The 27,839-nt window shown below is 45.8% G+C and overlaps 1 protein-coding gene across 1 annotated transcript; it reads left to right on the top strand.

Annotated features, from left to right (window-relative positions):
* The first annotated feature begins 93 nt into the window (after positions 1–93).
* Positions 94–27,839, top strand: cct4 (chaperonin containing TCP1, subunit 4 (delta)). The gene is made up of 13 exons (XM_083970692.1): positions 94–421; positions 1,941–1,993; positions 3,395–3,484; positions 3,632–3,740; positions 6,146–6,410; positions 17,427–17,559; positions 20,051–20,190; positions 21,079–21,175; positions 21,303–21,413; positions 22,899–23,029; positions 24,525–24,759; positions 26,170–26,283; positions 27,557–27,839. Exons 1-13 carry the CDS (start codon positions 301–303, stop codon positions 27,569–27,571), a joined length of 1,614 nt encoding a protein of 537 aa, XP_083826818.1. The 5' UTR covers positions 94–300; the 3' UTR covers positions 27,572–27,839.

The following is a 27,839-nucleotide window of genomic DNA, read 5'->3' as shown; positions in this document are numbered from 1 at the left end:
AAAATAAGAAATAAAAAGGAGAAGAGTTAATAAATGAGCGTAAATCTAATTCAGCTCGATGCGCTCGGCGATCGTCTCGTCCCGTCTTGTGACGTCATCTCCTCGCGCCGGGTCCTTCTCTCCGCTCAGCTCGCGGCTCTAGAAGCTTCTAAACCGGCTTCTTATCCGAGCCCATCCGGACCAGAACCTCCGTGCTGCCGCTGCCCGGACTCATCGCTCCCGTCCGGAACACTCATCCGAACATATCCCGCCGGTTATTGAGATCGTTTTAAGATCGTAAAAGATAAAGAAAGATAAAAGATGCCAGAAGCGATGATGGCACCGAAACTCTCCGTGGCTGGAGGCAGACACAAAGGAGGCGCCTATGTGGACCGGGACAAGCCGGCCCAGATTCGGTTCAGCAACATCTCTGCTGCCAAAGGTGAGCGAACCGAACCGGACCGAACAGGCCGGGCCACGGGGCCACGCAGCCTCATCCCCGGGTTCAGAGGCTCCATCCCCGGGGAGCTGAGGAGGGTTGGGCCGGTCCAAGGAGGGAGGGAACCGCCTCTAAAACTAAACCAAACAGTCTGACCCGGTGCAGAACTTTATACATGCAATAATAAATAAAACTGAGAAAGTGAATCTGCATGTTTATATATTTTATTATTCTGCACATTAACGGTCCACTGTGACTCTGCAGAAAGTAGTAAATCACTTCCGTTTCTCCTTATAAGGAGCTGAGGTTCTGACACATCCGGTTCGGCTCGGTTCTGTTTTCATGACATGACTCAGCAGAACCTCTGTTAGCTGTTAGCCGTTAGCTCTGCTGCAGTTTAAATAAAGACGTGAAATGTAGAAAATAAGATTATGAGGTCACGCGCCTCCTCTGACGTCACCTTTCTGTGTCATAATAAACTGTAAACTGTTTTCTTGTCTGTAACAACATCTCTGTCCCGTCTGTCCGTCCTGGGTGATGATCCCTCCTCTGTTGCTCACCCTGAGGTTTCTCAGATTTTTCCCTGTTAAAAGGGTTTCCATTGAGTTTTTCCTCAGTGGATGTGAGGGTCTAAGGACAGAGGATGTTGTTATGATGGGATGTAAAGCCCTTTGAGACAAACTGGTGGTAAAAACGGGCTATACAAATAAAATTGCCTTGCCTTTCTTCATTGCCTAAACCTAACCAATGGCACAATTGCACTTCTCACTCAAACTCAAGATGTAAACCTGGAATATAAAATTAAAAAATAAGTTTATCGGCATGTGAAACTAACGGGGATCGAACTCGAGTCTGCCGCACCGCAGGCGAAAACGTAAACCGCTACGCCAAGGCGTCACTGACAATGGCATTTTAAGGTTTGCACGTATTTCAGTTTACTTGCAATACTATTGTGAGATGACGTTTCGCGGGCCAAATCAAACAACCAATCGGAGGAGAGCTCATCTAGCCAATCAGGGGCAAAAAAGGCGGGACCTTCCCCTACCATCCTGGGGGAAAAAATATCGCGGCCGGGAGGGAACCGCCTCTAAAACTCTCCAAACAGTCTGACCCGGTTCTGACTGAGAGCACAGAACTTTATACATGATGCAATAATAAATAAAACTGAGTCAATCTGCATGATTATATATTTTATTATTAACGGTCCACTGTGACTCTGCAGAAAGTGGTTTATCTAACTTACTTCCGCCGGTAGCTAGCTAGCTACTCCTTATAAGGAGCTGAGGTATACTATTGTTGTCAATAAAGTTGTAAAAAAAAAAAAGGAGCTGAGGTTCTGACACATCCGGTTCGGTTCGGTTCGGTTTTCATCATGACTCAACAGAACCTCTGTTAGCCGTTAGCCGTTAGCTGTTAGCTGTTAGAGGGTCAGGTGGTTTAGGTGTTAGCGCTGATGAAGATGAAGATTACCAAGTTTAAGTTGCCATGGTTACTGATGATGATGTTGTCTCCTTAACAACAGCTGTGGCCGACGCCATCAGAACCAGTCTGGGACCCAAAGGGATGGACAAGATGGTGAGTGATTAGTCTCTCTCCTCCTCCTCTTCCTCCTCCTCCTCCTCCTCCTCCTCTTTCTCTTCTTACTCTTCCTCCTTTTTCTCCTCCTCCTTTTCTTCCTCCTCTGTCCTCCTCCAACCTTTTCTTCCTTCTCCTCTTTCTCCTTTTCCTCTGTCCTCCTCCTCCTCCTCTTCCCTTTTTTCCTCCACTTCCTCCTCCTCTTTCTCTTTTTTACTTTTCTCCTCTGTCCTCCTCCCTCTCCCTTTCTTCCTTCTCCTCTTTCTCCTTTTCCTCTGTCCTCCTCTTCCCTTTTTTCCACCACTTCCTCCTCTTCTTTTTCTTTTTACTCTTCCTCATTTTCCTTCTCCTCTGTCCTCCTCTTCTTCTTCCTCCTTTTCCCCATCTGTCCTCCCCTTCTCCTTCCTCTTCCTCCTCTCTTTCTCTTCTGTCCTCCTCCTTTTCTTCCTTCTCCTCTTTCTCATTTTCCTCCTTTTCCTCTGTCCTCCTCCTCTTCCCTTTTTTCCTCCACTTCCTCCTCCTCTTTCTCTTTTTACTTCTCCTCATGTTCCTTCTCCTCTGTCCTCCTCCTCTTCCTCCTTTTCTCCATCTGTCCTCCTTCTCCTCTTCCTCTTTCTCTCCTTACTATTCCTCCTCTCTTTCTCTTCTGTCCTCCTCCCTCTCCTTTTCTTCCTCCTCCTCTTTCTCTTCTGTCCTCCTCCTCCTTTTCCCCATCTGTCCTCCCCCTCTCCTTCCTCTTTCTCTCCTTACTCTTCCTCCTCTCTTTCTCTTCTGTCCTCCTCCTCCTCCCTCTCATTTTCTCCCTTCTCCTCTTTCTCCTCTGTCCTCCTCCTCCTTTTCTTCCTCCTCCTCCTTTTCTTCCTTCTCCTCTTTCTCCTTTTCCTCTGTCCTCCTCCTCTTCCCTTTTTTCCTCCACTTCCTCCTCTTCTTTTTCTTTTTACTCTTCCTCATTTTCCTTCTCCTCTGTCCTCCTCCTTCTCTTCCTTCTTTTCCCCATCTGTCCTCCCCTTCTCCTTCCTCTTCCTCTTCCTCTTCCTCCTTTTCCTCCTCCAACCTTTTCTTCCTTTTCTTCCTTCTCCTCTTTCTTCTTTTCCTCCTTCTTTTTATCTGTCCTCCTCCTCTTCCCTTTTTCCTCCACTTCCTCCTCCTCTTCTTCCTCTTTTTACTTCTCCTCATGTTCCTTCTCCTCTTTCTCTCCTTATTCTTCCTCCTCTCGTTCTCTTCTGTCCTCCTCCTCCTCCTCCTTTTCTTCCTCCTCCTTTTCCTCCTTTTCCTCTGTCCTTCTCTTCTGTCCTCTTCATCCTCCTCTCTCCTCCCTCTCCTCCTCCTCCTCCTCCTCCTCCTCCCCCCCCCCCCCCCCCTCCTCCTCCTCACCCGGTTGTGTTTTCTCCTCCTCTCCAGATCCAGGATGAGAAAGGTGACGTCACCATCACCAACGACGGCGCCACCATCCTGAAGCAGATGCAGGTTCTTCACCCTGCAGCCAAGATGGTAACACACACACACACACACACACACACACACACACACACACACACACACACACACACACACACACACACACACACACACACACACACACACACTTTTCTTCCCCCCAGTGGTGTGTGACATGGAGTTAACTGTGTGTGTGTGTAGCTGGTAGAGCTGTCCAAGGCTCAGGACATCGAGGCCGGAGATGGAACCACCTCTGTGGTCGTGATCGCTGGAGCTCTGCTGGACGCCTGCTCCAAGCTGCTGCAGAGAGGTGAGACCAGGACCAGGACTAGGACTAACTGACTAAAACTGACTAACTGCAATGCATTTCAATGGACGTGGAAGCAGAGAATGTCCGAGTGTATGGGCTAGCTATGTGCACTGTGATTGGCTCATCGCGTTTGTTTGGGGGCGTGGCTTAGCCATAGGTCAAATTGACAATAAAGCTGACTTTGACTTTGATCAATAGGACGAATCTCCTTGTTGTTTACAACTACTTCCGGGTAGAAAACCAGCATGAGAACAATAGTGACGGACGAGAGTTTCGCTATATATATATATATATATATATATATATAATTTTTCATGTCACTATATCACCGTTTAGACTAATCTGATGTTTGTAAAGTTTATAAAACCCATGATTGGACAAACATTACTATTTACGTGTAGCCTACATGTTTTTGTAATTAGTCATGGTTATCAGAGATTAGCTGGGCTAACGGTTAGCTACCTGTTTAACTTTAATAACTCAGTGACTCAATAAACGCTCCATGAAAAAATATTTTCTCCAGCGGATATCTGAGTTACAACATGACTGAGCTAACTGGAGTAGTTTCATGTCGTGTCCCACAACGGGAGGGTTTTAACAGCTGACATCCTGCTGTTAGCTTAGCTACCGTTAGCTTAGCTACCATTAGCTTAGCTACCGTCAGCTGTCCCTGTCAGCTGAACCACTGATGCTTTCTAAACTGAATAAATACAACACATAGCAACACAAAACACACACACAGAAATAGTGATGTTTCTTCAATCATTTCAGATTTGTCTAAACGGTGATAGGACGTGAAAAATATGATATATAGCTAAACTCTCGTTCATTACTATTGATCTCATTCAAATTACGTGCTGGTTTTCTACCCGGAAGTAGAATGTAAACAACAAGGAGATTCGTATGGAGCTATTATTGTTGCAATATTATTTGCAAATGCGTATCTCAATCTGTGTGTGCGTATTCAGATCTGTGTGTGTGTAATATGATCTGTGTGTGTGTATTCAGATCTGTGTGTGCGTATTCAGATCTGTGTGTGTGTATTCAGATCTGTGTGTGCGTATTCAGATCTGTGTGTGTGTATTCAGACCTGTGTGTGTGTGTAAAAAAAATCTGTGTCCGTATTCAGATTTGCAAGTGAAGACAAATCTGCAAGTGCATGCAAAGATCTGTGAATGTGAACACAGATCTGTAAGTGTACATAGATCTGTAAATGTGTAAACCGATCTGTAAATGCGTACATAGATCTGTAAATGTCTGTCATCACTTACAACTCAGGCAGGAGCTCTCAATTGGCTGTGTTTTTACACGTGACTTTTGCAACACTTCTGCCGCGGCAGATCTGTGATCTGAAAATGTGTAGAAATGAGATTTGTCTGTGACCTCAGTGTTCCTTTGCCCTGAGCTCAGGCTCACAGGCTCATGCTGCCTGGCTGCAGTAGCAGTACCGCGGTCCGTGTACTAAGTATAATTCAAATGTCGTTTTTACTGGGGTAAATGGTAATCGTTTAGGAGGCGATTTGTTGTGAATTAAGTATTTAATTCGTTTCGGAGTTTTTCTTCTTCTTTCTTTTAAATTGTCCGTTGCTGTAGCCATCAAAACGCAGAGCTTTTACTTTGAAGGCTGGTTCCGGCTCTCGACTTCCTTTTTCAATTTTCATTGTACAAGTTGGAGAAAGGAACAAGCGGGCACTTCGGTGCGCTGAATTGCGTTGTACGTCTCACGTCAATCAAACAGGAAATACCGGTAAAAACGACATTTCTCATGGTACAAAGTGAACGACGTAATTGAATTATACTTCGTACACGGACCGCGGTACTGCTACTGCAGCCAGGCAGCGTGAGCCTGTGAGCCTGAGCTCAGGGCAAAGGAACACTGAGGTCACAGACAAATCTCATTTCTACACATTTTCAGATCACAGATCTGCCGCGGCAGAAGTGTTGCAAAATTCACGTGTAAAAACACAGCCAATGGAGAGCTCCTGCCTGAGTTGTAAGTGATGACAGACATTTACAGATCTATGTACGCATTTACAGATCGGTTTACACATTTACAGATCTATGTACACTTACAGATCTGTGTTCACATTCACAGATCTTTGCATGCACTTGCAGATTTGTCTTCATTTGCAAATCTGAATACAGACACAGATTTTTTTTACACACACACAGGTCTGAATACACACACACAGATCTGAATACGCACACACAGATCTGAATACGCACACACAGATTGAGATACGCATTTGCAAATAATATTGCAACAATAATAGCTCCATAGATTCGGTCTATAGGGGTTATGGCAATGGGCCAGTTTGACTAAATGTTGAACTGTCCCTTTAATGAGCCACTCGACGAGGATGATCAATAATCATTAATCATTAATCGATCATCCTCATCCTCAGGCATCCACCCCACCACCATCTCGGAGTCGTTCCAGAAGGCGGTGGATAAAGGCGTGGAGGTGCTGACGTCGATGAGCCGGCCGGTGTTGCTAAGCGACCGCGACACGCTGCTGAACAGCGCCACCACGTCGCTGTGCTCCAAGGTGGTGTCCCAGTACTCGGGGCTGCTGGCGCCCATGAGCGTCGACGCCGTCATGAGGGTCATCGACCCGGCAACCGCCACCGGGGTCGACCTGCAGGACATCAAGGTCACCAAGAAGCTGGGGTGAGTCGCTAGGCAACCGCTCTGGAGACGCTACTACTCCTCTTCCTCCTCTTCTTTATCCTCTTCTTCCTCATCTTCTTCCTCATCTTCTTCCTCTTCTTTCTCCTCTTCTCTCCTCTTCCTCCTCTTCTTTCTCCTCTTCCTCCTCTCCTCCTCCTCCTCTTCCTCCTCTTCTCTCCTCTTCTTTCTCCTCTCCTCTTCCTTCTTTCTCCCCTCCTCTTCCTTCTTTCTCCCCTTCTCTCCTTCTCCTCCTCTTCTCTCTCCTCTTCTCTCCTTTTCTTTCTCCTCCTCTCCTCTCATTCTCCTCTTCTTCTCTTCCCTTCTCCTCTTCTTCTCCTCCTCCTCTCCTCTTCCTCCTCCTCTTCCTCCTCTCCTTCTCCTCTTCTTCCTCCTCTCCTCTTCCTCCTCTTCTCTCCTTCTCCTCTACCTCCTCCTCCTTCTCCTCCTCTTCTTCCTCCTCTTCCTTCCTCCTCTTCTTTCTCCTCTTCTTCTCCTCTTCCTCCTCTTCTTTATCCTCTCCCTACTCTTCTTCCTCCTCTTCTTTCTCCTCTTCTCTCCTCCTCCTCTTCTTCCTCTTCTTTATCCTCTTCCTACTCTTCTTCCTCCTCTTCTCTCCTCTTCTTTCTCCTCTTCTTCTCCTCTTCCTCCTCTTCTTTATCCTCTTCTTTATCCTCTTCCTACTCTTCTTCCTCCTCTTCTCCTCCTCCTCTCCTCTTCTTTCTCCTCCTCTCCACTTCTTCCTCGTCTTCTTTCTTATCTTCCTACTCTTCTTTATCCTCTTCTCTCCTTCTCTTCTTCCTCCTCTTCTTTCTCCTCCTCTTCTTCCTCTTCTTCTCCTCCTCTTCTTCCTCCTCTTCTCCTCCTCCTCTCCTCTTCTTTCTCCTCCTCTCCACTTCTTCCTCGTCTTCTTTCTTATCTTCCTACTCTTCTTTATCCTCTTCTCTCCTTCTCTTCTTCCTCCTCTTCTTCTCCTCCTCTTCTTCCTCCTCTTCTTCTCCTTCTCCTTTTCTTTCTCCTCCTCCTTTCCTCTTCCTCCTCTTCTCTCCTTCTCCTCCTCCTCCTCTCCTCTTCCTTCTCTTCTTTCTCCTCTTCTCTCCTTTTCTTTCTCCTCTTCCTCCTCTCCTCTTCCTTCTCCTCTTCTCCTCCTTCTCCTTTTCTTTCTCTTCCTCCTCCTCCTCTTCCTCCTCCTTCTCTTCCTTCTCCTCTTCTCCTCCTTCTCCTTTTCTTTCTCTTCCTCCTCCTCCTCCTCTCCTCTTCTCCTCCTTCTCCTCTTCTTCCTCCTCTTCTTTCTTATCTTCCTACTCTTCTTTATCCTCTTCTCTCCTTCTCTTCTCCTTCTCTTCTTTCTCCTCTTCTCTCCTTTTCTTTCTCCTCTTCCTCCTCTCCTCTTCCTTCTCCTCTTCTCCTCCTTCTCCTTTTCTTTCTCTTCCTCCTCCTCCTCCTCTCCTCTTCTCCTCCTTCTCCTCTCCTTCCTCCTCCTCCTCTCCTCTTCTCCTCCTTCTCCTCCTCTTCCTCTCTCCTCCTCTTCCTCTCCTCTTCTCCTCCTTCTCTTCTTCCTCCTCTTCCTCTCCTCTTCTCCTCTTCTTCCTCCTCTTCCTCTCCTCTTCTCCTTCTCCTCATTCTCCTCTTCTCCTCCTCTTCCTCCTCTTCCTCTCCTCTTCTCTCCTTTTCTTTCTCCTCCTCCTCTCCTCTTCCTCCTCTTCTCTCCTTCTCCTCTTCTTCTCCTCCTCCTCCCTCTCTCTCTTCAGTACAAGTTACAGGAGGGCACATGTCCTGTTTGCTTTTAGTTTCCTCCTCTAATTGGTTGTTCCATGTTTACCAACCTTTTACAGATAATTTTGACATTAGCCACCTGAAGTTGTTCTTCTCTGGCTGAAGTCAAAATAACCTCTTCTGCCTAATGAAAGTTTTTATAAGGATATATTGTTTAACAGGAGTTGGTGCTGCCTCCTCTTCTCCCCTTCTCCTCTTTGTTTCTCCTCCTTCTCTCTCTACCTCCTCATCCTCTCTCCTTCTCCTCCTCCTCCTCTTCTCTCCTTCTCCTTTTCTTTCTCCCCCTCCTCTCTCTACCTCCTCTTCTTTCTCCTCCTCCCTCTCTCTCTTCTTCCCTTCTCCTCTTCTTCCTCCTCCTCTCTCCCCCTCTCCTCTTTGTTTCTCCTCCTCCCTCTCTCTCTTCTCCTCTTTGTTTCTCCTCCTCCTCTCCTCTACCTCCTCTTCTTTCTCCTCCCTCTCTCTTCTTCCCTTCTCCTCTTCTTCCTCCTCTCTCCCCTTCTCCTCTTTGTTTCTCCTCCTCCCTCTGTCTCTTCTCCCCTTCTCCTCTTTGTTTCTCCTCCTCCTCTCCTCTACCTCCTCTTCTTTCTCCTCCTCCCTCTCTCTCTTCTCCCCTTCTCCTCTTTGTTTCTCCTCCTCCTCTCCTCTACCTCCTCTTCTTTCTCCTCCTCCCTCTCTCTCTTCTTCCCTTCTCCTCTTCTTCCTCCTCCTCTCTCCCCTTCTCCTCTTTGTTTCTCCTCCTCCCTCTCTCTCTTCTCCCCCCTCTTCTTCCCTTCTCCTCTTCTCCCTCCTCTTCTCTCCTTCTCCCTCCTCTTCTCTCCTTCTCCTTTTCTTTCTCCCCCTCCTCTCCACTACCTCATCTTCTTTCTCCTCCTCCCTCTCTCCTCTTCCCTTCTCCTCTTCTTCCTTCTCCTCTTTGTTTCTCCTCCTCCTCTCCTCTACCTCCTCTTCTCCTCTTCTTCCTTCTCCTCTCTCCCCTTCTCCTCTTTGTTTCTCCTCCTCCTCTCCTCTTCCTCCTCTTCTCTCCTTCTCCTCTTCTTTCTCCTCCTCCTCTTCCTTCTCTTCTTCCTCCTCCTCCCTCCTCCCTCTCTCTCTTCAATACAATACAATACAAGTTACAGGATGACACATGTCCTGTTTGTTTTTAGTTTTCTCCTCCTCTCTCTACCTCCTCTTCTTCTCCTCATCCTCTTCCTCCTCCTCTCTGCCTCCTCTTCTTTCTCCTCCTCTCTCTCTCTCTTCAGTACAAGTTACAGGAGGGCACATGTCCTGTTTGCTTTTAGTTTCCTCCTCTAATTGGTTGTGCCATGTTTACCAACCTTTTATAGATAATTTTGACATTAGCCACCTGAAGTTGTTCTTCTCTGGCTGAAGTCAAAATAACCTCTTCTGCCTAATCTGCTGCCCGGTCCTCTCAGACTTTTTATAAGGATATATTCTTTAAAAGGATAGTTGCACTCATTATCTCCTCCCCCTCATGTGGACTAAGGGCTGGGAGAAGTTTCAGAGTCCTCCGTGGCTTCTCTGAGTTACAGGGGGTCTCGGCGTAGCAGTGCATGTCCATATGACGGTTGCAAATGGATACCAACTGTCTTCGTAACAAAAAGACACACCAAAAAACATCCAAATACCTCCATGCTGCTCGTATGTAATGTCCGTCCCCCAAACACGATGAGCCAATCACAGTGCGCATAGCTAGCCCATACACTCTGACATTCTCTGCTTCCACGTCCATTGAAATGCATTGCAGTTAGTCAGTTTTCATTGGTTTTTCTTGACATTTTAAGTATAAAATGGTGAAACGGTGTTCATGGGGTACATGCAACTCTGACACTAGGTATCCTGAGAGGCTGGGCCACGGGGGGGATTTTTTTTACCTTTTCCCAAGCCACATCTCAACCGAGAGAAGTGTCTGCTCTGGATAAAGTTATGCAGTAGACCACAACACCAACTAAACCTGGATAAACTTAACAAGGATGTCTACATCTGTTCTAAGTTAAGTCAACAACGTATTTGAGGCAACATATTGTCAGAGATGTTTAGATGTTAGCCAGTATCACAACTAAGCATAAAGTCCGCTAGCTTAATGCTAACGTATAATGTAAAACTCCATAGACAGGCTAACAGAAATTAGCCCGTCGCTATCGGCGTTTCTCGGCAACCGACAGCCATAGCAGTAAAGCTAAGTGAAGTTTTGGTGACTTCCAGATGATATTTAATCTTTCTGTCTCCTGTGAAATGTCTCTACGGTGACAGCTGTTGCCATAGCAACTGTCACCGGATGTTGGCTGTTTGTCCGAGTGAGTGGAGGGGGCGGGGCTTAGCCAGAGGTCAATTAGTTGGGGCCATGGGCCATTTGGCCCCAAGGGGGCAGTTGTGGGTCTGAGAAGTGAAGCTCACTTCCGCGTTCAAAAAACTGCAATCCCCCCGGCTTCCTCTGGGGGCTGGTGTCAGAAGGGAGCATTCCCCATAGACCCCCATGTTAAAATCGCAGATTTTACATCCTCAGTAAACATGTTAAAAGCCTGGTGTCAGAACGTTTTTTTTTCTCAATCGATAGTTTCTACCCCCGCACACACTCTGAGGGGGGTGAATTTTTTTTTAACTCTACGGTTTTACTGTTATTAGGTTAAAACTCTGGCCAATTAGGGCGCGAAAACGTTGAGTGACAGGTCCGAGCAGCTCCGTGGACAGCTGCTTCGAGGCCAGTGGGCGGGTTCTCGGCAAAAGCAATGGGTGACGTCACGGACGCTACGTCCATTCTTTTTACAGTCTATGTTTGGCCCCCAATTTTACCAAGAATGCCCCCAAAAATCATGATCCAGGGGCCAAAATTGCCCCCAAATTTTCGAAACAAATATATTTATATCTGTACATTATCATTAATTTATTTTCATTAATTTACCGTCGCGCCTCATTATTCTCCTGATGTCGGCTTGATTATAATGTAAACGAGATTGCGCCGATACGGAGAGTCATGTGACAGACAGCGGGGCAGAGCTGATCAGACTGGTGGTGGTCCACAGTCAATCAGTCCCGGTCCTCCACCGTCACAGATCCCCGAAAGCCCCTGCAAATAATACATCCACAAAAAGTTAAGTGGCAAGTGGCACCTTTTCGTCGGCTTATTACTTGCGGTTTTTTTTTTTTTTTTTTAATCTTAAAGGGATAGTATCATTTTTTTAAAGTGGGGTTGTCTGATCTACAAATAGCCCCCAAGTACTTTAATTGCAGTAGAAGACTCTCTGCACTCCTCCCGTTAGCAACGCCAGCCCATAATAGCCCTGCCCAGAGATTTACAACATACAGTGTTGTGAACAGACCCAAAGAAACGGCCTATTTTCACGGCCTAAAAGAGGTTTTACCTGAAAAAAAAACACACAGTTACATTGTTCACTATAATATAATTTTTTCCAGCCCTTCAAAGTGCAGGAAAAACACAGTTTTTATTTAAATGGTCCCCAAATATTTTGAAAATGCCCCCACTTTTTGGACTGTGGGGACCAAAATTGCCCCCAAAATATTTTCTTAATTTCATACCCTGGACGAGACCCCCTGTAACTTGACGTCACGTGCAAAGGGTCAACACAAGTTAGAGGAGGGCACATGTCCTGTTTGTTTGTAACCAAAGCTTTTAGTTTTCTCCTCTAATTGTTACTGGGAGGTTTTTCCATCTTTACCTTTTTACAGATGAAACATTTTGACCTAAAGTGGTTCTTCTGTGGGTGAAGTCGAGGTCTGGTCTTGTTCCTAATCTGCTGCCCGGTCCTCTCAGGCTTTTATAAGGATATTATTCTTTAACAGGAGTTGGTGCTGCCTCCTCTTCTCCCCTTCTCCTCTTTGTTTCTCCCCCTCCTCTCTCTACCTCCTCTTATTTCTCCTCCTCCATCGTTCCTCCTCCTTCTCTCCTCCGTTACATCTTCGCACTGGTCCTGTTGCTCAGGTAACCCCAGTGGAAAAGGGTGGTTGAATGTTTTGTGACATTCAACCACAGAATGTCACAAAACTATAACGCTCCCCATTGATTTACATTGTCGTCCACCGTGGCGTCCGTATCTACCGCCAGGGCTGTACGTTAACTTTCAGCACTAGTGCTACATAGGGCTGGGACGATACGCTTTTCTCCCGATTCGATTCTTCTATGATTTTAGTTTTAGTCTGCATTTTTAAAGGGACAACGAGGAGTTTCTATTTGGTTATAAAAAAAGTCTCATATTAATGTGGATGAATCTACGTTACCACTTGTTAATGGGCCCATTTTCGATAAATATATAGTTTTGTCTCTATGGTTATTTTGTTATTATTAGTGGTGGTGGAAATGCTGGGCGAGCCGACCAGCGTTTCTTTACTTTCGGTTTCGTGGCGAGTCATGAGAATAACGCCGCCGAATCTCCGTTTATGGTGGGAACTACGACGGTATGTGATCGTCTTCCAACCTCTGACTTTAATTCTTGATGAATGAAAACATGAGTCTGTCTTGCACCGGTCAAAGAATTTCACGGTGCGGAGGCTCATAAATGTAGTGTGAAGACACTTCACTTTCCAAAACTCCTGGTTGTTCCTTAACATTTATCTGCACACAAATACTGTTAGTCTACTTGCCAGCCCATAGGGCCCCATTGTGAACCAGGAAATGTTGAGTACCCCAAAGTTTTATGTTAGAAATAGATAGTATGGGTCCCCAGTATTCAGAAACTGCCGGATGCTAACTTATATATATTGGGCAATTAGCACAACAGACATAATTAGCATAAATTAGCATAATTGCCTATATGGGCAATATTTCAACAAAATTGACTTGGCTGATCTGGGCAATATTGGACTGGTTTTAGGGGTTATTGATGATGCTGAATCCATTTCTGACATTTTCAAATTTCAAAATGGCTGTCTAAACCGGAAGTGACCAGATTTAAACCGCCAGTGGGCCGATTTTGATGGATTTCAAAATCTGGTCATCGGTTTAGACAGCCATTTTGAATTTTGAAAATGTCAGAAATGGATTCAGCATCATCAATAACCCCTAAAACCACTCCAATATTGCCCAGATCAGCCAAGTCAATTTTGTTGAAATATTGCCCATATAGACAATTATGCTAGATAATGCTAATATTGTCAATTATGCTAACTGCCCAATATATATAAGTTAGCATCCGGCAGTTTCTGAATACTGGGGACCCATACTATCTATTTCTAACATAAAACTTTGGGGTACTCAACATTTCCGGGTACTCATTGTTGGCAAGTAGACTATGTAGGAGCCTATAAATTAACATACTCCATTATAAAGTGAACTTAAACCCTTTTCAAAACCTGTAGCTACGCTCTGTATGTAAAAAAGGCGAACAAATGCACATTGCACAATATTTTAAAAAATCAAAAAAAAAAAAAAAAAAAAGAATCGTCAAAAAAGATATCGCGATATTTATGTGAATCGATTTTTTTTTTTCTCCCACCCTTTCTCACAAACGTTTCCACAAGTGACCAGCTGATGAACTGCTCTGCTTCTTCTTGTTGTTCACCCATAGCAGCCATGCTACTGGGCAGATTAATTCTTAGCACAGGCATGTTTAGATGTAGCACTGTACAGCCCTGTCTACCGCGAGTGGAACATGACGTCACGTGCAAAGGGTCAACACAAGTTAGAGGATGACACATGTCAAGTTAGAGGAGGGCACATGTCCTGTTTGTTTGTAACCAAAGCTTTTAGTTTTCTCCTCTTAATTGTTACTGGGAGGTTTTTCCATCTTTACCTTTTTACAGATGAAACATTTTGACCTAAAGTGGTTCTTCTGTGGGTGAAGTCTGAATAACCTTTTCTGCTTGACCTGCTGCCCGGGCCTCTCCGATTTTTTTTTTTTTTTTTTTTTTTTTAATGGATATATTCTTTAAAGGGATAGTTCACCCAAAATTTGAAATGTTTCACTCATCATCTCCTCCCCCTCATGTGGACTAAGGGCTGGGAGAAGTTTCAGAGTCCTCCGTGGCTTCTCTGAGTTACAGGGGGTCTTGGCGTAGCAGTGCATGTCCATATAACGGTTGCAAATGGATACCAACTGTCTTCGTAACAAAAAGACACACCAAAAAACATCTGAATACCTCCATGCTGCTCGTATGTAATGTCCCTCTTGTATTGAAGCCCCAACATGAGAAATTGTCCCGAAAAAAATTAAATAAGTCTATATTTCAAGCTTGTTTTGTAGCGGAAGCTTCTCGAAGCTCCTCTTCCCGGTTCGTCCAAATCTCGCGAGATTGGAGGTATTTGGATGTTTTTTGGTGTGTCTTTTTGTTACGAAGACAGTTGGTATCCATTTGCAACCGTCATATGGACATGCACTGCTACACCGAGACCCCCTGTAACTCAGAGAAGCCACGGAGGACTCTGAAACTTCTCCCAGCCCTTATTAGTCCACATGAGGGGGAGGAGATAATGAGTGAAGTTTGAATTTTGGGTGAACTATCCCTTTCATTTAGAATGAGTTGTGTTTGTGTTGGAAAGGAAAAGAATGACTGTTGTACATGTAGAGATGTTTTTCAGAAACATTTAGTTAAAGTGGTCTCTTATTTTTTTCCGACCACTTGAACAAAATGTTTCTTAAAAGCATCTCTACATGTACAACAGTCATTCTTTTCTTTTAGTCCAGTAATTATAAACCAAAAAAGGGCTCAACCTTGAACTAATTGCCACAGAAGCAAACTCGACTGATTTTGTATCCTCAACATGAGTCCTGAGTGAGGGAAAAAAAAAGCCCCGGAGAATCCCATTAGGGGAAAGCTTCGAAAAAGATCCAAATATGGCCCATTCATACGCCTATTCATTATTTTTTTCACGTGAATAGGGTAACCTTTTTAACCTTTAGATATCTCCATGAAAATTACTGATTACTTACATTAAGACATATATATATATACATACACATACATAAAGGTGCTGTGGTGGCTGCCTGCTGTTTTAGAGCATTTTGAACAATCTTATAAGACCCACAGAATATCGTGTTCTATGACTATGTAAACACCGAAACTACAAAGAGAAAGAGTAGACTCTCTTCTTTCAATAGGAAAAAAAAGTTTGTTTCTACCTTTTTCCGTTCATTTGTAAACAGCAGTAGAACATAGGCTGGTCTCGCCAAAAAACACCAGTTTTTGACCAAAACACGGCTATAGTCGTCAATGGCAGCCAATGAGTTAACATATAGACCGAATCTCCTTGTTGTTTACATTCTACTTCCGGGTAGAAAACCAGCACGTAATTTGAATGAGATCAATAGTAACGAAGGAGAGTTTAGCTATATATCATATTTTTCACGCCCTATCACCGTTTAGACAAATCTGAAATGATTGAAGAAACATTACTATTTCTGTGTGTGTGTTTTGTGTTGCTATGTGTTGTATTTATTCAGTTTGGGGGAATCACAGTGTCTAGAAAGCATCAGTGGCTGCAGCTGACAGGGACAGCTAACGGTAGCTAAGCTAACGGTAGCTAAGCTAAAAGCGGTAGCTAAGCTAACGGCGGTAGCTAAGCTAACAGCAGGACGTCAGCTGTTAAAACCCTCCCGTTGTGGGACACGACATGAAACTACTCCAGTTAGCTCAGTCATGTTGGAACTCAGATATCCGCTGGAGAAAATATTTTTTCATGGAGCGTTTATTGAGTCACTGAGTTGTTAAAGTTAAACAGGTAGCTAACCGTTAGCCCGGCTAATCTATGATAACCATGACTAATTACAAAAATGTGCACACGTAAATAGTAATGTTTGTCCAATCATTGGTTTTATAGACTTTACAAACATCAGATTAGTCTAAACGGCGATATAGTGACATGAAAAAGTAGATATATATAGCGAAACTCTCGTCCGTCACTATTGTTCTCATGCTGGTTTTCTACCCGGAAGTCGTTGTAAACAACAAGGAGATTCATCCTATAAACTAAATAATAAAGGGCCTAAGACTGACTGAGCCTTGCGGGACACCAACAGAACAGTTAATGAATGATGACATTTTATTCCCAACTCTTGTGCTTTGTCTTCTCATAGTGAGATAGGATTCCATCCATTTCATTGCATCATCAGAAAAATTAAAATTTGACAACTTTGAAAGAAGAACATTATGATTCACTGTATCAAAAGCTTTTTTCAGAAGCAAAGAAACAGCTCCTACAGCACTCCCACTGTCTAGTTTTGATTAGATTTTTTCAAGAAAATAGCAGGTAGCCATTTAGGTCGAATTGCATAGGATGAAGAAGGGCTTGTCCAGAACTTTTTCTCTCTCTCTCTTCCCTCCTTTTCCTTCCTTCTTATCCTCCTCTTCTTTCCTCCAGGAGAACCAGCATATTTGAATTTGAATTTATTAAAGTATAGACCCTTGAGATGTAGCATCTCATTTTCAAGGGGGTCCCAAGAGTCAACAATACACTACATTACATTGTAGACATACATAACATGACAATGCAACAAATACAGACATCTTGCTCACACACTCCCACACACCACCCCTACCCCCATAAATTTAACAAACAGAATAGAAATATTAAATAACATAGTAGGAATAACGGAATAACAAAATGGAGAAAGAAAGAATAACAATGAATGAATGAATGAATCAATTAAGTAATTAACTAAAAACACGACCAATCTGTTTTAAGATATAAATATAGTGGCCTCCTGAAACAATGAAAAGAGGTAATAGAATGCAAAGAAGGAGGGAGATTATTCCAATCAAATGTAGTCCAGTAATTTTAGGCCAAAAAAGGGGTCAACGTTAAACAAATTGCAACAGAAGCAAACTCAACTGATTTTGTATCCTCAACATGTCCTGAGTGAGGGAAAAAAATCCCAGAAGAATCCCATTAGGGGAAAGTTTAGAAAAACACCCAAACATATCCCATTTATACGCATATAAAAAAAAAATTTCACATGAATGGGGTAAAATTTTTTACCTTTAGATATCTCCATGAAAATTACTGAGTTGATTACTTACATTAAGACAAACAAAAAATGTATTACAAGTTTTTTGAAATTCTTTGTTAACATGAGCAAATTTGCATAAATTTGCACAAATTTGCATAAATTCCACCGTTTTGACGGCTCATGTATATATAAAGTTGCTGTGGTACCGGCATGAAAATTGGAGTGAGTTGACTCCATCGGTCAAATAAATACATTTGAAAAGAAAATGGAACCAATGAGATTGCCTTCTTAATTAACTCTTAATCCCGGTTTAATCCCTTGTTGTTGTTGTTGTTGTTTCCAGGGGAACCATCGACGACTGTGAGCTGGTGGACGGTCTGGTTCTGACCCAGCGAGTGGCCAACAGCGGCGTGTCCCGCGTGGAGAAGGCCAAGATCGGACTCATCCAGTTCTGTCTGTCGCCGCCCAAGACCGACGTGAGTCACAACTGACTTCCTGTTACCTGGCCCTTCAAATTAAAAGCCCTGTGTGGCCTTTCATACACAGTTGAGTCATAGATTTTAACTTAAAAGGGATAGTTCGACATTTTGGCAAATTGGCCCATTGCCATAATCCCTATAGTCATAGCAGTAGGTTCGTTACCTTTAATTGTCGGTGCAAGCTGTTTTTAGAACGGCGGAGCAGAGCCGTGAGCTGCTCAGAGCTACACTACGCTACGAACGGAGGCTCATTATGGGATTTCTTGGTTTCCCCTCATCAAACTCATCAAATACACAATCCAACAACTCCACAACGCTCTGGTGGACAAGTTGTGACCTGCACATTCACCACGCTATGAGATAATAACACAACGTTACCACACAGAGTTGTTTTAGAGGGAAATTCATGCAAAACCACTGATGCACGTTGCCTTCAGGGACAGTTTTTCATCAACAGTCTCTGTATTTCAGTTTCATGTCGTGTCCCACAACGGGAGGGTTTTAACAGCTGACGTCCTGATGTTAGCTTTGCTACCGCTGTTGGCTTAGCTACCGTTAGCTTAGCTACCGTTAGCTTAGCTGCCGCTGTTAGCTTAGCTGCTGTTAGCTTAGCTGCTGTTAGCTTAGCTACCGTTAGCTGTCCCTGTCAGCTGCAGCCACTGATGCTTTCTAGACACTGTGATTCCCCCAAACTGAATAAATACAACACACAGCAACACAAAACACACACACAGAAATAGTAATGTTTCTTCAATCATTTCAGATTTGTCTAAACGGTGATAGGGCGTGAAAAACATGATATACTATAACTAAACTCTCGCCTCAAAGAACAACAACTGTTCGCAAGTGCCTCCAACGACTGTCGTTATAACAACATAAGACACTAATGAAGTAGAAATCAACTTTCCATCAAAGACAGTCATTTAAACGACTGTTGTTATAATGTGGGGGCACTAACGAAGTAGAAACCAACTTTCATATACACACACACACACACACACCTGACTCACACACACACTGATGATGACTCACAGACACCGTCCAATCACAGCTCTCCTCTGACAAAGGCGCTCCTGCATCGCTCCGTAATGCAGCAGCGTAACGAGCAGAGGAACAGGAAGTAGAAAGTTCACCGTCAGTTCATCAGCTGCTGCTCATCAGCTGGTCGACACGGAGCCTTCTCACACACACACACACACACACACACACACACACACACACACACACACACACACACACACACACACACACACACACATAGCGGTTTCACACTGCCACGGTTCTGGTTCTGGCACTGGTTCGGTTAAGCTTTCAAACCAGTTGAAACCAAAGTGGGAAGACATTATTCCGCGTCACACAGGCGGAATTAAACACAGCAACGGCTCACGCTTTCCGAAGCGTAGCTACTACCGTAGGCTACTACTTTATTAAAGCAGAAGTGAGCGATCCGGTCGTTTTGGCTAATGCTGCGTTCCAGGCAGGCTTTTGATACCGTAAGTTACAGCTTCAAGTCACAACTTACGACTTTGTAGCGTTCCAGGCAAAGACAGTCCTTTAAACGACTGTCGTTATAACAACATAGGGCACTAACGAAGTAGAAACCAACTTTCCATCAAAGACAGTCCTTTAAACGACTGTCGTTATAACAACATAGGGCACTAACGAAGTAGAAACCAACTTTCCATCAAAGACAGTCATTTAAACGACTGTCGTTACAAAAGGGAACCAGTGACATCATCAGCCTTGTGAACGCCCACACAAGAGGTTAAATAGTGAGTCTCCACACCAGATAGTTGGACCAGTCCCGGCCTGGTCAGATGCTATGTCGCTACCCGATTTGCGACGCTACCCGATCTGTGACAGCCACGTACGGCAACTCCACTTGGACAAACTTAGTTGAATTGACTTAGGATCACTGCCCTATGTGCGTCGCCACAGACGGTTTATCTTTTAATTTATTTTTTTAAATACTTTATTAGTAATGTAAATTGAGGGTTGGTTGTGGTGGTCTGGATCTTGATGCTCAGAAAACAGGAACACAGGCGACTTTTAATGTTTACTGTCCTCTTTTCTCGCCGGCCTCATCACCATGACAACCACAAACAATCACAACTACCACAACACTCACTGAATAAACGAGTCTGCCGCGGCTGTCTTATGACGGACCTGCGCGGTTTTTATTTTTATTCTATTTTATTTTTTAATCATTTTCACAGTACCGTATTTTAAATTCACAGAACTTTAAGCATGTACGCAAATCAGGCAGTGCCCAAATGAAGTTTGTCCAAGTGGAGTTGCCGTAGGCAGCTGTCCAAGATGGCGGCCGGTCTGCGCATGCGCAGACCTGTTTTGTCACAGATCGGGTAGTGACATGCTACATGAACTGATGAAGCCTCTTGGATGAAGGTGAAACGTCTTCCTAGACAAATAACTAAGTCCAGTTGCTTTCGATTTAACCTCCTTTGAAATAAACTGTGTGTGTTCTCAGATGGACAACCAGATCGTGGTGTCGGACTACGCCCAGATGGACCGGGTGCTGAGGGAGGAGAGAGCCTACATCCTCAACCTGGTGAAGCAGATCAAGAAGGCTGGATGCAACGTGCTGCTCATCCAGAAGTCCATCCTCAGGTACCCTGCTCCTCCTCCTTCTCCTCCTCCTCCTCCTCTTCTTTCTTCTCCTCTTTCTTCCTCCTCCTTTCCCTCCTCATCCCCTTCCTTCTTTCTCCTCCTCCTCCTCCTCCTCCTCTCTCGTTCTCCTCTTCTTTCTCCTTCTCTTCCTCCTCCTCTCTCCTTCTCCTCTTCCTCCTCCTCCTCTCTCCTTCTCCTCTCTCCTTCTCTGCCTTCTCTTCCTCTTCCTCCCTATCATCCTCCTCCTCCTTCTCCTCTTCTTTCTCCTCTTCTTCTTTATCCTCCTCTCTCCTTCTCCTCCTCCCCTTCCTCCTCTCTCCTTCTCCCCCTCATCCTCTCTTCCTCCTCCTTCCTCTTCTTCCTCCTCCTCTTCCTCCTTCTCCTCCTCTTCCTCCCTATCATCCTCCTCCTCTTCCTGGACACATGTTGACAATGTATTGCGTCTCCTCCTTACTCCTCCTCTTCCTCCTCTTCTTTTTTTCTCCTCTCTTTCTCCTCCCTCCCTTTCATCCCCTTATTCTTACTCCTCCTCCTCCTCCTTGACACCATGCTCCTCCTTCTCCTCCTCCTGTTGATGTGTTGCATCTCCTCCTTACTCCTCCTCTTCTTTTTTTCTCCTCTCCTCTGTCTCCCTCTCTTTCTCCTCCCTCCCTTTCATCCCCTTACTCCTCCTCCTCCTCCTTGACACCATGCTCCTCCTTCTCCTCCTCCTGTTGATGTGTTGCATCTCCTCCTTACTCCTCCTCTTCTTTTTTTCTCCTCTCCTCTGTCTCCCTCTCTTTCTCCTCCCTCCCTTTCATCCCCTTACTCCTCCTCCTCCTCCTTGACACTGTGCTCCTCCTCCTCCTCCTCCTTGACACCATGCTCCTCCTCCTGCTCCTCCTGCAGAGACGCTCTGAGCGACCTGGCGCTCCACTTCCTGAACAAGATGAAGATCATGGTGGTGAAGGAGATCGAGAGAGAAGACATCGAGTTCATCTGCAAGGTGACACACGACACGACACGACCATGACTCAGCACCTTTCACCGACTCATGACTCAGCAGAATGTGTGTGTAGTAAAGTGTGTATTGTGTAGTAAAGTGTGTGTAATATTGTGTGTTGTGTGTTCAGACCCTGGGCACGCGGCCCATCGCCCACATCGACCACTTCTCTCCAGAGATGCTGGGCTCAGCGGAGCTGGCAGAGGAGGTCAACCTGGACGGCTCCGGGAAGCTGGTCAAGGTCAGAGCACTGATGATGATGTCACTAATGATGATGTCACACACACTGATGATGTCACACACACTGATGATGTCACCAGGTGGTGATGTCACATGTCTGACCCATAGATATATATCCACCCCTTTATTTTCCCATTGCGTCACACCACAACGGAAGTCGGTTTTCAACCCCGTAGTAGCATTCTAGCGAGCGGCTAACTGGTGGCGTTAGCGGCTAACTGGTAGCGTTAGCCACCGGTGTAGGTACCAAATGTGGGGGCTCCGGGCTGCCAAAACCGTTTTGACTAAATCTGATGTTTTGTTAAGTCTATAAAACGAATTATTGAACAAACACCACCACTTCTGTGTGCACGCCTCTGCAACTAGTCATGGTTATATCGTAGCCGTTAGCTTCGCTGCTGCTGACAGCTAAGCTAACAGCAGCAGCAAACTAACAGCAGGACGTCAGCTGTTAAAACCCTCCCGTTGTGGGACACGACATGAAACTACTCCAGTTAGCTCAGTCATGTTGGAACTAAGATATCCGCTGGAGAAAATATTTTTTTTCATGGGCCGTTTATTGAGTTATTTAAGACACTGCTAACGGCTAACAGTTAGCCCAGCTAACGTTAATCTAAAATGTAATGAATGGAGTGTCATGGCGACACCCAGCGTCGTTCTCCGGAAAGTGGTGGATACATAGATGCCGCATTGGGGCTTCACGGCGGCCATCTTGAGGAGGAGTTCCTCCTGAGCAGCAGTCAACAGTCAGACCGTTTGACAGCTGTGAATCTGGTGAAATGCAGAACTTTAGTGCCGCGTACGGATGTTCCCATGAAAGAAACGCCAAAATGAAGAGACATGGAATAACTTTTCTCAAGTAATAAGTTGTTTTATATTATATAACTGTTCTGAACTTGTTGAATTTGATGTAGGTGAGTTATCTAACGTAACGTATCATAGGGTGGGACATGTGTTACATTTAGTGCACATACCGCTAGTTAATATATTAATAGTTGTTGCCTGTATGTGTAGGATATAGGCTTATCAGCTGTTTCCCCCGGCTGTGGTAGTTGTGAGTTTGTGGTTGCCATGGTGATGAGGCCAGCGAGTGAGTGTAAACCACTGTAGGCTACCTATATAACTGTGCTAGGACATATTAAATCAGTTTCATGGCACTCACATTAACCCTATAACTGCTAACGTGAGTTATGTAGCTGAGTTGTAGTGTTTATATTAAAACAAAGGGCTTCAGTGACAGACCTCTGCCTCTGGAGATACAGGAAGTCAAAGTTAGACACCTCCTGCTCAAGATGGCGGCGGCGGCGGCGGCGACAATGCGTTCCAATGGGCAGCAGCGTCAGAGGCATCTACGTATATCTATGGGTCTGACCAATGATCAAGATGACAATGAGTCTCCACCACTATTAACTCTCTTCCTCCCACCACCTTCACCTCCTCTCCTCCTCCTCCTCTCCTCCTCCCCCCCTCCTCTCCTCCTCCACAGATCACCGGCTGCACCTCCCCGGGGAAGACAGTGAGTCTCGTCGTCCGCGGCTCCAACAAACTGGTTCTGGAGGAAGCTGAGCGCTCCATCCATGACGCGCTGTGTGTCATCCGCTGCCTGGTCAAGAAGAGGTACACACACACACACACACACACACACCTCTCTCACACACACCTGACACACACACACACACACACACTGATGACTCACAGACACCGTCCAATCACAGCTCTCCTCTGACAAAGGCGCTCCTGCATCGCTCCGTAATGCAGCAGCGTAACGAGCAGAGGAACAGGAAGTAGAAAGTTCACCGTCAGTTCATCAGCTGCTGCTCATCAGCTGGTCGACACGGAGCCTTCTCACACACACACACACGCACACTGAGACACACACTGAGACACACACACACACACACTGAGACACACACACACACACACACACTGACACACGGCTGTTTAGAAGTTTGCGCCAATGTTTTTCGGAGAAGTGAAGCTCCGCAATGAGCTGCTCGGCCGGCCAACCTCCGTCGTCATCCCGGGGGGGGGAGAAAACCATCGCTAATTAACTTACCCGCAGGTTTTTAGAGGTTTACCACCGGCTGGTTAAATTATTTTTAACCAGATAAATGTTGGTCTCATTGATGAAATCTAACAATTGTGGCAGTAGCAGCAGTTTGTTTGTTTGAATGTAAAGTGAAGCTTCCTGTGTGTATTGGACAGAAGAGCAGCGCTGCCTCGAGGCTCTGGAGAAATCACCACATTTACAAAAATAAATACATGTACGTGTAAGGAAAAACCAACTATTTTTTGTTTCCGCTGCGAACCGACTTTTCAGGTTCAGAACCAATTAGTGTGAAACCGCTAACAGAGACACACACACACACACACACACACACACGCCGTGTTTTATATTGTAGTTGACAGAATCACATTGTGACATATTTAAATTTTTCCTTCATCCTCTTCCTCCTCCTCTTCTTTCCTCCTCCTCCTCCTCCTCTCTCCTCCTCTTCCTCTCTCCTCTTCCTCCTCCTCCTTCTCTTTCCTACTCCTCCTTCCTCTTCCTCCTCTCTCTCCCCCCCTCCTCCTCCTCCTCCTCTCTCCTCCTCTTCCTCTCTCCTCTTCCTCCTCCTCCTCCTCCTTCCCCCTCCTCTTCCTCCTACTCCTTCTCTTTCCTACTCCTCCTCCTCTTCCTCTCTCCTCTTCCTCCTCCTCCTCCTCCTTCCCCCTCCTCTTCCTCCTACTCCTTCTCTTTCCTACTCCTCCTCCTCTTCCTCTCTCCTCTTCCTCCTCCTCCTTCCCCCTCCTCTTCCTCCTCCTCCTTCTCTTTCCTACTCCTCCTCCTCTTCCTCTCTCCTCTTCCTCCTCCTCCTTCCCCCTCCTCTTCCTCCTCCTCCTTCTCTTTCCTACTCCTCCTCCTCTTCCTCTCTCCTCTTCCTCCTCCTCCTTCCCCCTCCTCTTCCTCCTCCTCCTTCTCTTTCCTACTCCTCCTCCTCCTCCTCTCTCCTCCTCTTCTTCCTCCTCCTCTTCCTCTCTCCTCCTCCTCCTCCCCCTCCTCTTCCTCCTCTCTCCCCCTCCCCCTCCTCCTCCTCCTCCTCCTCCTCCCCCCCCTCCTCCTCCTCCTCAGAGCCCTGATCGCGGGCGGCGGCGCCCCGGAGATCGAGCTGGCGGTCCGCCTGGCCGAGTATTCCCGTACGCTGGCGGGGATGGAGGCGTACTGCGTGCGTGCGTACGCCGACGCGCTGGAGGTGATCCCCTCCACGCTGGCCGAGAACGCCGGCCTCAACCCCATCTCCACGGTGACCGAGCTGCGCAACCGGCACGCCCAGGGAGACAAGGTGGCCGGCATCAACGTCCGCAAGGTACATACAGTTTAAAATAAATAAAAAAATAAATTAATAAAACCCCAAATGGCTCTGCTCCGCCGTTCTAAAAATAGCTTGCACCGACAATCAGGGTTCCTACGCAAGTATGGAAAGTTTGGAATTTGATTTTATACATTTCCAGGTCTGGAAAAGTATGGAAAATAGAAACTATTGTATGGAAATATATTTTTCTTAATACTTCTCTGGGTTTGGTCTCATCTGAAGTTATTTGGCTTCATTATTTTGTATGTGCTATTGTACCTAGCTACAATCTCCAGGAAATTATTTGGCTACATAATGGCATACACATTCAGAATAATGAAAATAAATGATAAATTGAATGTTTTTTTTATATTATGCACATCTATTTACTCAAATATCACAAATAATATGAATATTTTAACGTGAAGTCTGGAAATTAGGGTCTGGAAAAAGTATGGAATTTGGAAATTTCAAATGTGTAGGAACCCTGGACAATTGACCTCTGGCTAAGCCCCGCCCCCTCCACTCACTGGGACAAACAGTCAACATTGGGTGACAGTTGCTATGGCAACAGCTGTCACAGTAGGAGACATTTCACAGGAGACAGAAAGATTAAATATCATGTTGAAGTCACCAAAACTTCACTTAGCTTTACTGCTATGGCTGTCGGTTGCTGCGAAACACCTGTTAGCCTGTCTATGGAGTTTTACATTATACGTTAGCATTAAGCTAGCGGACTTTATGCTCAGTTGTGATGCTGGCTAACATCTAAACATCTCTGACAATATGTTGCCTCAAATACGTTGTTGACTTAACTTAGACCAGATGTAGACATCCTTGTTAAGTGTATCCACGTTTAGTTGGTGTTGTGGTCTACTGCATAACTTTATCCAGAGCAGACACTTCTCTCAGTTGAGATGTGGCTTTGGGGAAAAGGTAAAAAAAAAATCCCCCCGTGGCCTCTCAGGATAGCTAGTGTTGGAGTTGCATGTACCCCATGAACACCGTTTGACCAGTTTAAACTTAAAATGTCAAGAAAAAACATATAAAAACCAATGAAAACTGACTAACTGCAATGCATTTCAATGGACGTGGAAGCAGAGGATGTCAGAGTGTATGGGCTAGCTATGCGCACTGTGATTGGCTCATGGCGTTTGGGGGCGTGGCTTAGCTTAGCCATAGGTCAATTACAGGTAACGAACCTACTGCTATGATATATATAGGGATTATGGCAATGGGCCAATTTGACAAAATGTTGAACTATCCCTTTCCCTAAGTGTTATAGTTTTATTCAGGAAACGTAGGTAAAGTTGTCAGAAATCTAAAATAACGTGTGTGTGTGTGTGTGTGTGTGTGTGTGTGTGTGTGTGTGTGTGTGTCTGACTGTGTGTGTGTCTGACTGACTGTGTGTGTGTGTGTGTGTAGGGAGGGATCTCCAACATCCTGGAGGAGCTGGTGGTTCAGCCGCTGCTCGTCTCCATCAGCGCTCTGACGCTGGCCACCGAGACGGTCCGCAGCATCCTGAAGATAGACGACGTGGTGAGACACTACTCCTCCTCCTCCTCCTCCTCCTCTTCCTCCTCCTTCCTCCCTTTCCTCCTTCTCTTTCTCCTCCTCCTTCTTCTTCCTCCTTCCTCCTCTGACTTCTCCTCCCTCCTCCTTCCTCCTCTTCCTTCTCCTCCCTCCTCCTTCCTTTTCTTCCTCCTCTTCCTTTTTCCTCTTCTTCCTCTCTCCTCCTCCTCTTCCTCCTCCTTCCTCCTCCTCTCTCTCCTCTTCCTTCTTCCTCCTCCTCTTTCTCCTTCCTCTCTCCTCCTCCTCCTTCCTCTTCTTCGTCCTTCCTCTTTCTCCTCTTCTTCCTCTTCCTTCTCCTCCTCTTCCTCTTCCTCTTCCTCCTCCTCCTCCTTCCTCCTCTTCCTCCTCCTCTTCCTTCTTCCTCCTCTTCCTTCTTCTTCCTCCTCCTTCCTTTTCTTCCTCCTCCTCTTTCTCCTCCTCCTCCTTCCTCTTCCTTCTCTTTCTCCTCCCTCCTCCTCCTCTCTCCTCCTCCTTCCTATTCTTCCTCCTTCCTTTTCTTCCTCCTCCTTCCTCTTCTTCCTCTCTCCTCCTCCTCTCTCCTCCTCATCCTTCCTCCTCTTCTTCCTTCTTCCTCCTCCTCCTCTTCCTCCTTCTCTTTCTCCTCCTCCTCCTCTTCCTTCTTCCTCTTCTTCCTTCTCTTCCTCCTCCTCTTCCTCCTTCTTCTCCTCTCCCTCTCTCTTCCTTCTTCCTCCTCCTTTTCCCCCTCCTCTCTCCTCCTTCCTCCTCCCATTCCGTCCTCCTTTTTCCTCCTCTTCCTTTTTCTTCCTCCTTCTCCTTCCCCCCTCCTCTTCCTCCTTCCTCTTTTTTCCTCCTCTTCCTCCTCCTCTCTCCTCCTTCTTCCTCTCTCCTCCTCTTCTTCCTCCTCCGTCCTCTTCCTCTCTCCTTCTTCCTCCTCCTCCTTCTTCCTTTCTCCTCTTCCTCTTCCTCCTCTTCCTCCTTCTTCCTCCTCCGTCCTCCTTTTTCCTGCTCTTCCTCTCTCCTCCTCCTTCTTCCTTCTCCTCCTCTTCTTCCTCTCTCTTCCTCCTCCTCCTCTTCTCTCCTCCTCCTCCTCTTCCTCTTCTCCTCCTCCTCTCTTCCTCCTTCCTCCTCTTCTCTCTTCCTCCTCCTCTTCTTCTCTCCTCCTCCTCCTCCTCTCTCCTCCTCTTCCTCTTCTCCTCCTCTCTTCCTCCTTCCTCCTCTTTACCTCTCTCCTCCTCCTCCTCCTCCACCTGACCGTCTCTCTCTCTCTCTCTCTCTGCAGGTCAACACTCGATAAGCGCCTCCTCCTCCTCCTCCTCCTCCTCCTGCTCCTCCTCTCCTCCGTGTGTCGGGGCTGTGAGGGATCGGTCAACGTCCGTCTGTTCAGATTTCCACTGTAGTTGTTACGTTGTTGCATAATTTAATAAAAACACAACAGCTCGTTGTTTTTTTGTTGTTGTTGTTGACACTCCAGCTGCTGCACGTCTGCTTCTTTTTAGTCAACACAACGTTGTGTAAAAAAACACTTCAACTGTTCAACGCTGTGAATAAACGGAAGGAGATGA

This window comes from Trachurus trachurus (assembly GCF_905171665.1).
Source record: "Trachurus trachurus genome assembly, chromosome: 1".
Classification (NCBI taxonomy): Eukaryota; Metazoa; Chordata; class Actinopteri; order Carangiformes; family Carangidae; genus Trachurus; species Trachurus trachurus.
This window is presented reverse-complemented; position numbering and strand designations above follow the sequence as displayed.